Here is an 11041-nt window from a genome sequence, read left to right as displayed (position 1 = left end):
GAACCAGCTTGTATATTATTCAAATTATTTGTTAAATGTTTATACTATAGCTTGAGATAGTGATCATCTGTATTAGTTGTCGTAACTATATAAAATATTATAATTTTGTTAGCTTACTTTTTTGGGTTTTAGAGTTGGCATTTATAAGTTATATTTGTGTTGATATTATATATTGGTTTGGAGGTTGATTTGGAGCTAGGTAGTGATTTAATATTTTAGACTCATTCCAGGTACGAGTATCCTCCATTTAAAATATATTTTCTTCCTCAGTACTTATTGTCCTATCTTATCATATTTTATTTTGTTAAGTTGTACATCTTGTATATGTACACTTGTTAATTTTTGCTTAGCCATCTTTGATCCCTGTTGTTGCTTAACCACTTTTGATCTATGTTGTCTATCAGTATACTTGATTTGTCACATGCAACTTTTATTTTCAATATTATTGGCAACACTTTGTAATCATTTGTTATGGGCTCTTAAACTTATCTGTGTGGGTAAATCACAGACGAGACACGTGGAGTTTTTGCAGTTTTTGGTGCTCTCGGCACTAACTCGTATCAGTGCTGTGAGTATACGAGCATGTCTCTGGGGTATGAGACATGATTAAGATCATGATCATTTTGTTTGTTTGGGAAATGTTTTATACATTTCATTTTATCCTTTTTGTGGATAACCGGAGAAGGAACTGTTTGCACTGTGCTTTGCTTGGTGTTTACTAGCGAGCAGAGGTTTTATAAGATGCCCTTATTAGTACCCACCTTACTTGTTCTCAACCATTTCTTTGATTTTGTTTGGATTAGTTTGTTCCTTGATTCTAAATACTGTCATATTACTCATCTTCTTGGCTAATTGTTAAAATCAAATATATTCTTTTGCTTTACCTTTTAATGATATATTCGTACTGGGCATTTTTCTCACTCGTATTTATTTCTTTCCACAGGTAGTCGGGGGTAAAGCGGGGTGTGATGAGTGCTGCCCAGATTTTAGCTTGTTTATCTAGTTGAAAATAAAGTCAATGACATGTTTTATTCCATATTATTTTGGATCTTGTTAGGGAACTTTATTTTGGATCTTTTGAACTTTTGTTAACTTAATAAATTATGTTTAGCTTGTTTTTACTTCCATTAATAAATAAGGCTTAGCTTGTGTAGCCTCTACTTGTTTAAGTGGGGTGTTACAATTAATGCTTTACAATATGACAGACAAATGCATTGATATAAATTTAGAAATCCAGTTCTATAATTCAGCAATTGTTAACACCTTAAAAGACCGGCAATCATTAACAACATTAATTCATTTAGAGTCGACGAACGTAGAGAAAAGCATCCCAAATTCAGAAGCTATATTTACTAGGCATGTGTCAAGACTTTGTGAGGCCAAATTGTTGTTTCTCCGCCACAAGACCATCAAGGTAGATAGTTCCCGACAATTTATCGCCAAAATTATACAAAAGGCTGTTTGTCTATCTATTCCCAATCTATACTCACTGTCTCAGTATTCAAGGAAGTCCAACACTAAGAAGAACACGATGATTAAACTTGATCAAAATTTTCAATAAGAATTCATGTATTTTTAAGTGTGTACTATAAATATAAGTGATTTTAGTTTAAATTTTTATGTTTTAAATGCTCATGCATTTGCTTCAATTCACAGAAAACGTAATATTAGTATATGTTTCATATCTCCGCACACACGAATTCCTATAATAAATTAATTTGCCAAATTCATATATCACCGTACTATACATCCGTATGATTCTTAATGAAATTCATTGACGGTTTGGAAACTCTGTCCTCTGATGCTCTAACAGATACTAAATTAGGTACTTCAGCTTTCTCTTTCTAGTTTACTCGGCACTTACTTTATTTTGTTTCCAAAGATGCAGCTCGTGAGAGCCATCCCTAGACATTTGGATACTCTAGTTGATTATAACAATGGTGCCCCTGTTTTAAGGTTGTTAAGATTTTTTTTTTTGATTTTAGTATTTGAATGCTTATTAAAATGCATGCAAATAGATGTATATTGATAAATTATGTCATGTATACTACATGTATTTAAAAATTTAGGTGATTCTTGTCGATGTGATGCCCAAGACGCCTGTCTTGGTCACTTTTTTCGAGGGCCGGCTCCTGAGCTCCGCTCTCGAGTACAGTTGCAAAAACAACTCTCCTTTGTTTTATTATATTACCGTTTGTCGCATATAAATTTGTACCTTGGTTTATAGGATACTTGAATTCATCCACATTATTATTAAGGGGTCGTTTGGTTCAGACTTTTCAGATATCAGTTATGTGTTTTATTCATTTCAAACTCATATTTGATTTTTGGTTCTGAAATTCAATTCTCCAAACCTATATATCAAACCCCGAAGATATGGGTTTTTGATACCGTAGGTAGGTATGAAACATGGGTATAACTTATAAGGAATCAAATATATTTTTTATTTTGTATATAATTCTATGTAAATATGTAAAACAAAATTAAATCGATAAATCAAAACAATATAAAATTCAAATTTTATTAATTTTTTAAATTAATAAAAATTAATATAATAATAAAATTTTAATAAATATATCCATTCCAACGCTCAACCAAACACATGATATCAAGAATGATACCTTAACCCGATTTCTCATTCCAACCCCCTGTCACTTTACGAACCAAATGACCGCTAATAGAAATGGTTAAATTTAGTATTTACTTTGCTCTATCCTTGAACATTGAATTTTGGAAATGATACTTCATTCACACCTGACCTGAGATGGCCCCAGATACTCTTGTAAAGTGTGTTGCTCCTGGTTTCTCGCGCACTCCTTTGTATGACTAAATTTCAAATATTGAAGTTTGCAACTGCAAGTCTACTGGGTTTTAATACGGCAAGCTTTTCCGACTAATAAAATTGAATGTTCTTCCGACTAAAGAAATCGAACGATTTCAATAATACAAGACTTTGCCACTGCCACTGCCTTCTTGGCTTCCGATATTACTTGTTACATTACCAGAAAAACATTGGTTGTTGCTGCGCGAATCATACCAGTGTTAAGATTTAATTTTCCTTTGCAACAAGCTTCCTGCTGTCTCACTTCTTCTGCAGAATAGGCAACGGGTATCAGTCAACTATTTCTTGTTTCTGAGAACTTTGTTCATCTTTCAATAAAAGCAGCGTTTAATGCTATATCACACAATTTAGAGTCATGATTTCAGGTGAATACATTCTTGGTTTTTTCATCTCTCACGGTTTAGAATGCTCTAATAATATCTTAATCTTTAGACAACTGTGTGATGAGTGCAGTGCTCTAATAACTATACCTGCTGAAACTCAGATAATACAGATAGTTTAACTAATCTTGTAAAACACATAATATCTTATTCTTTACACTATGTGATGAGTGTGCAGTGCTCTAATAACTATACCTGGTAAAACTCAGATAATACACATAGTTACATAATACAAAGTTAATTCCAACAAATCGCAAATTTACATCCAAAGCAAATCACAACAGACAGAAACAAAGAACAAGACTCGCGCATCCATGATATGATATTTGTAAGGAGTGCATGATTGATAGATCACTGACTTCACTCCAGAACTACTATTTACCATATATGAAGAACCTAGCATTAACATATATATGCATACAAGAAGTCACCAGCAAGTCGCTATACATCAACTCACCTACAAATGACCAAAATGGTGCTACATAATTATTTCCAAACAGAGAAATGCATGCTTTTAAACCATCTACCTCTCCTTTAAGCATTACAGATCCTCAAACAAGACCAGCTCTTTTTTTGGTAAGACCATTACTCTTTCGGCACTTCTGCCAATTTATATAGTATTAATGAACTGGCCTGTATGGGTCAAAAACACGATCTCGAAATGGAATTATCTGCATATATCTACATAGGTTCTTATATCTACACAGGTATGACATCCTCATTCTGATTTTCATCACAAGTCAAAATAAGACCTTCAACATATGTTGGAAGGAGGCAGCTGGCCCATCGGCAGCCCGTTGATGTGGGCTCAGGTGGCGAAACAATCATAAGAACGTTATCATGTCGGCGAACAACGCCCATCACACTGACAGTACTTCCTTCTTTGATATAGCTGTTGCAAGGAGAGATCTGGTATTAGATCAATTCTTGAAGTATTAAGAATATCACCACCCCCCACCCAAGAATTTAATCAGTTTCTTTTAGAACACTCTATTACGGAAGGAAGTCAAAGGTAGAATATAAAATCAAGAGATGCCTTTCTGGAAGAGAGAACTTTGATTATATATACACTTGCATTAAAAAATTAATAAATGTGTGTCTACTGTGGTTTTTGAATTAACCACGTGTATATATTCACTTACCCTTCTTTCAGACGCATGATGCGGTCATCACTTGAGAGACTGCGGTCAGAAAGCCAGCTAAGAAAATTTGGTGACAAATCCTTGTTCTTTGTAACATCAACCACTGTGGTCGATTTCACAAAAGGCGCAACCTTAGCTCCATAGCCTGCTTTCACCAGAGCTCTTAACCCAGAATGGAAGTCTGATATGTAGAAATCGGCCACATATTTCTGTTTAAAGAGGTAGAGGTTGACTTACCTCAGTATATTTGCAAGAATGGTAAGCAAAGGAACCACTCCAATTATCAGTGTTATTAAACATTTTTTCTTTATTGACTAAACTCCTATCCCACTAATTCTATGACATATAAATATAATTCCAAATATTACTATGATTTTATCCCATTCAATCAGACAACAAAATCAAGTGATTCTGAGGAAGAAACTATAATTGGTTGGTTGATTGGTTGGTAGCATCACAGGAGACATAAACCTAAATCAAGTTTAGATTTTATGGTTGTCGACTTGTCGTCAACAAGAACAAGAAGTCCAGCTAATATTATTTATAGCTCCTTTAGAATCTCAAGGCTTAGATGTTCAAGCAAGAACGTTAGAAAAAATAACATTACTAGTTGATGAAATTAACCTCAGAATTTCTACATTCCCATGAGAAGAAGCGATGTTTAGGATTTGCTGTTATTCCTCCCAATCCTCTGTACTCGGATAATTCTGTAGCAACATATACACATCTTGGTACTTTCTGGAATGGTGATTCAAGAGGAATACTGCCGCATGTGACAACCTGAATCATGCAGATTTATAATAACGCACTATAACTAGTTTTTAAAAATGAGATGACACATCAGAGTAGATAACAAAACAAATGATCTGTTAAATATAAATTTCAACATGCCTCAGATATGGATGTAACAAGATCTGTAAATACATTTCTGTTTACAATTTTCTAACCAAATGAATAGCGTCATGTACTACGTCTATTTCTCCAAGATGACAGTTCGTTTTAGTGTGCATGCAATAAATAAAGTTCAAGTGCGTGATCATGAAAAATACAAAAGAATGATACTTGTTATGTAGTAAACATTATATCCTACCAGTATGACTTCCTTCTTTTATAAAGATGGCTGTAGTTTATGTTAAACACGGTTGTCATGCATGTCGGTAAGTCAGTCAAGTCGATAGAGGTCCAGCTCGTCAACTATACATATATATACAGAGATTATCCGTACACACATTTATCAGTTTTAAAATATTTATACTTACATAAAGACTCACACATATCTGCTTCAATTTAACGAAGTATAAAAGTAAGAAAAAGAAAAACTGATATTAGCATGTTGCATATTGTTGCATCAATATGCATATTGTTTAAAAAATCATTTTTTTTTCATTTTAAATTTTGCATCAATCAATCGACTAGTCACCCAAGTCGACCAATTAGTCGACAATTCGCAAGTCCACCTCTCCACTCGACCTGTCAAAACGACTAGTTGCGACTACAATGACAAAATGATCTTAAACCCTTAGTTTTGAATTTTAATCTTGGAGCACTATAATCTTGAAGCAGATATCCAAATGACATGATATCTAACAGTCATATTCCTTCTATTGGTAACTCTACTATCAATATGATAAGTTACCGAGAGATGTCCTTGATTCATGTTGTAGATAGTAATAGTACGGCACTATTGCCAATGTTCATCCTAGAATTTAATAAATATTTCCGAATGGAGAAGCTACTTAACTACATCATCACTTTATGTCACAATCACTCCTAGCTTAATTACTAATCTCGCAAACTCATATCCAATATCAATTTCTTCTATCAGGAGCAAAGCGAAGCCTAGGCAACAAAATGTCCACTAAGTGCCACTACATTTAACTAAAGATGGCACCCATCACTTGAGTCCACCAATGCCAAGTCTCACTCCACTTAAACTCATTAAGAAACCACCTAGGGGAACTATAATGGGTACCGCAAAACCATTTAATACTTTAAAACTGTACAGCTGTCCAAGTATCCACATGGTTAAGTTAACCAGTCAACAATTTGCTCAAACTGAGTGGCTTAAGCATTTCTGGTCACATGGACATATGACTCCGAAGAGGCCAAGACCTGTTGGGATAAGTGAGGTAGCCACTTAATTCTACCAGAGGTAAACTATTATCATGAAATGCAGAACTTAAAAGGTGCTATGCAGCATCAAAGGTGGATCATGCGACTCCAAGAGAAACAAGTGGTTAAGTGAATGAAACTGTTTTATAATATAACAATAAAATGTTTCAGCCTTCAGGTATGTATGTGTGTGCGTGTTTATATATGTAGAGAGTTTTGACTTGTCAAGGTAGATAATTTCTCTACAACCTCTACCCTAGCTCTTAAAAACGATTTTTTTAAAAAATTACTACAATAATCCAACGACTTTACTAGAGGATCATGAAATAGTAAGTGTACACAGATAATCTATAAAAATCTGTACATAATGCAACTTAAAGTCACAATAAACTAACAAATTCTAACTTTTACACATATAACAAAGAGATCTAACTTGTAACGTCATTATAATTGTACTCTATAAATGTAAATTTTATATATCTAGTAGATTCACTTATTCTTGCTTGGTCTTACCGTCGATGCGGTTAGATAGCCAGAAAAAAAAAATTAAAAATGTAGTTGTGTAGGTATTAGATTAGGGTAGAAAAATTATCTACGCCGACAAATATCTTTACCCTTAAACAGACAATATATATATATATACACACACATATATATAAATTTATATTCACATTCATTATTGCATGAAAACCTAAAAAACTGAATAAAGCTGAATATAGATCATGAAAGAAAGAAAATCACACACCCATACCTAAGCATACATCAAACACGCTATTGTTGACAATTTGTGCACTTGGTCCCTATTCTCATATTCAAAACGTCACACGGATCAGCACTCATGCACATTAGGCAACAAAGAAAGTTATTGTCCTCTAGCACCTTATCATGAATGTGACCGTGAAACAAACAGAAACAAGGAAGACCTAGGTAGGCCTAGCCAAACTTTCTAGAGTTCATTTCAAAAACCCTACCTATGAACTACAAAGAAGATCTTAATTTTAGATATTAGTCTATAGTGAATTTAAATGAAAGTATAATAGACAGTAACAAACTTCACAGTAAAGCAACGATCAAATACTACCTACAGAAGTAGTACTCTTTAATCTGTTAGCTCGTTTCGGCAACATATCCCAGATTCAACCCACAAGGTTACCATATTATGAAAACCCAATACCTGATAGAAGACTTTTAACAGCCTCTCCATCTCAATGCCATTTGTCTTAACAATAACCAGTCCACTACATAAACCATAACCTTCCAAGCCTCATAAATTACATTCACATAAGCCTAAAGAAAACTACAAAATGCAACATCAAAAGCAGCAAAATATCTCCGAGATGCTAAGACTTCCGATCAAAATGCTCAAAATATTAGTATAGATCCTAGGTTCACACTAATTACGTCAAAAGACAGCCACATAAACATTATATAGTAATAAATCTAAAATCCACCAATATGACATATAAGACTTCTATACAGATTAGTTTCATGATATGCTTGACAATAAAATTAACATACTACATTGCTACTAAATACGCAAAGTCGCACACATATACATACAATAAAGGAGATAGAAGTGTTTACCCCAGTAACCTTGACATACTGTCCATCAATAGCCTCTCTAAGCTCAGAATCAGGATACTTCCTCAAAAACCCGAGCAGCCCTCGTCTCCTCCAAGCCAAATTCCACAAAAAAATAATCACAACCGGCACGAAAACCGCAACCACCATCACTAATATCAACGCTTTCTTGACAGCAACCATCAAAAAAGCACCAACCACTAACCCCATCAACACCATCACCAAAAACACCCACATTGCCACTTTCGAAACCCGAAACCCAAACTTCTCTTCTTCACTCAAGCTAGTCACCGACGGTCCATACACCACCTTACCCGACTGCCCAGTCGGGTCGGGTTGACCCGACCTCCGAACCGAACCCGATCCAAGTGGCCCCGACGTAATCAAACCCGTGGGTTGCAACGCCACCATTGGACCCGACCCGGAAGTTTTCCTCATGGGTCCGGAATTCGGGCCGGATCTAACCGATCCACTAGTCTGCTGAGAAGAATTGGATAACCGGGTCGGTTTCAGAACCGGCGGATGACCCGGAACAGGACCCGACCCGGAATTCGAACCCGACCCTACAACCGGAATATCAAACATTTTGCCGAGCTCTCCGGACTTCTTGACATCGCCGCCGGTGTAAGGAACGGCACGAGAAGCCATAGTGGGTTGGCGTTCTTTAGTGGGTTGTTCGGGTCGACCCGAAACATAGAGACCACTGCTGAGCTGGTGAGATGGGATTCTAGTGGCCATTAATGGAGTAACAGCAATCTAGAGAGAGAGAGAGAGAGAGAGAGAATGGGTAGAGAATAATAATAATTTATATGTATGTAATATTGTCGAGGGAGAGAGAGATAGAGAGTGAGAGAGAGAGAGAGGGAGTGTAAATGTGTGAGTGATGGAGGAAATGACTAAAGGGGGTGATGGGTTTAGTGAAAATGACATATGTGCCCTCGTCTCCTTTATGGAAGTAGTATAGTTACATACACTGGTGTTTATTGACACAATATAATAATTGATTGTCATTAAAATAATAATTTGTGCGCTGGGGTTTATATGGTTGATATGACTGTTGTTTACCAGGGTTATTGTTGGTTGTTACACGTTTGGGTTTAATTTGCCGTGTAAAGTAGTAGTAGAATGCGATTTATTTTTTAAACATAAACGTTAACAACGTGGTTACCCCAGCAAACTTTGGCCTTCATTTCATTAGAAGCTCGAATTTCAGTTTCCAACCTCAACTCAAATTTATGAATTAATACCGGATTAAACTTTTTAATTTGGATCTTTTTTTGGTCGAAAAAGTTCCGAGCTAAAAAATGTTGAATAAGTTTGGCCCGTAATCAAATATTTAACAATATGTGTCAAATAGCATAGATTTAAATTATGTTTAAAACTTGGTATGCTAATTTAAGTAGGATTTCCTACTTAAAATTTAATTTTACATTATTTTTTGGCTTTTCTAAATGTTTCAATCGATCTTTTGTAATTTATATGCTTTTTTATTATATCAAAGGAGTATTATTTTTTTGAAGGTAAAACAATTCACTAACAATAAATTATAAATCATAAATAATCAAAATTTGAACACTAGCAAAAATTAAATCAAGAATTTATGCGTCAAAACTACAATCGTTGAACAAATCTTCCACATCCCTGACTTGCATTGAGATATCGAACCTTTTTGAAGAGATAAATTAACGTTATGTTATGGTGTTGAGTATTTTGAATATCTATTTTTTTGTGATATATTCAAAAATTCAATCAAACATACGATATTATGTAAATCATTATTAATAAATCATTTTATGGAATTTCTGCAGATCTTGATCCCCAATATCAAGAAAAATGAAACTATCGTAATCAGAGAAACTTAAGCAATGAGTTGAAAAGATCCAATAAATGAATAAAAAACTCTCAACGAGAAGAGAAATAAAAAATCTTTTCACAGCTGTTAAGTGAGGTTCTCTTGGATCTGCTTGAAATCTTGCACAAAAACAGGTAACATACATGATATCAGGTCTACTTGCAGTTAGATAAAGTAGAGAGCCAATCATACCTCTATAATCAGTAATATCTACTGATTTACCAGTATTTTTATCCAATTTTGTTGCAGTGGCCATAGGAGTGGATGCACTTGAACAATCTTTCATTTTAAATTTCTTCAACAAATTTCTGGTGTACTTAGATTGACAAATAAAAGTTCCTTCTTCATTCTTCTTGACTTGAAGGCCCAGAAAATAGTTAAGTTCTCCCATCATACTCATTTGATATCTTGACTGCATCAGCTTGACAAACTTCTTACAAAGTCTGTCATTTGTAGAACCAAAAATGATATCATCAACATATATTTGCACCAAAAGTAAGTCATTTCCGTGGTTGAGGTAGAACAATGTTTTATCAATAGTCCCTCTGTTAAATCCACTTGCCAGAAGAAACTGAGCTAATGTCTCATACCATGCTCTTGGAGCTTGCTTAAGGCCATAAAGTGCTTTATCAAGCCTGTAGACATGATTGGGAAATTTGGGATCTACAAAGCCTGGAGGTTGTTCAACATATACCTCTTCTTCCAATTCTCCATTGAGAAAAGCACTTTTCACATCCATTTGAAAGACTTTAAACTTCTTGTGAGCAGCATAAGCCAAAAATATCCTTATGGCTTCCAATATAGCAACTGGTGCAAATGTTTCATCATAATCAATTCCCTCCTGTTGAGAGTATCCTTTTGCAACTAGCCTTGCTTTGTTCCTTGTAATTATGCCATCACTATCAGTTTTGTTTCTGAACACCCATTTTGTACCAACAACAGACCTGTTCCTTGGTCTTGGCACTAGGGTCCAGACTTTATTTCTTTCAAATTCATTCAACTCTTCCTGCATTGCTTGCACCCAATCAGTATCTTGAAGAACTTCTTCCACTTTCTTTGGTTCATTCTGAGAAAGAAAAGAATGATAAAGACATTCATTTGATGTAGCTGTTCTAGTTTTAATACCTGCATC

General features: G+C 34.8%; 1 protein-coding gene across 2 annotated transcripts; it reads right to left on the bottom strand.

The window, feature by feature from the left end:
* Positions 1-2546: 2546 nt before the first annotated feature.
* Positions 2547-8992, bottom strand: LOC141683945 (putative membrane protein At1g16860). Of its 2 annotated transcripts, XM_074488758.1 has the most exons (5): positions 8061-8992; positions 4989-5144; positions 4365-4573; positions 3975-4114; positions 2547-3091 (listed from the first exon to the last, which is right to left on the bottom strand). In XM_074488758.1, exons 1-5 carry the CDS (start codon positions 8793-8795, stop codon positions 2994-2996), a joined length of 1338 nt encoding a protein of 445 aa, XP_074344859.1. In that variant the 5' UTR covers positions 8796-8992; the 3' UTR covers positions 2547-2993. The 2 variants fall into 2 exon arrangements, with proteins under 2 accessions (XP_074344859.1, XP_074344860.1); XM_074488759.1 differs by lacking the exon at positions 2547-3091 and having other exon boundaries at positions 3428-4114; positions 8061-8988.
* Positions 8993-11041: the final 2049 nt, after the last annotated feature.

The sequence above is a fragment of the Apium graveolens genome, chromosome 9 (genome assembly GCF_009905375.1).
Source record: "Apium graveolens cultivar Ventura chromosome 9, ASM990537v1, whole genome shotgun sequence".
In the NCBI taxonomy this organism is placed as follows: Eukaryota; Viridiplantae; Streptophyta; class Magnoliopsida; order Apiales; family Apiaceae; genus Apium; species Apium graveolens.
This window is presented reverse-complemented; position numbering and strand designations above follow the sequence as displayed.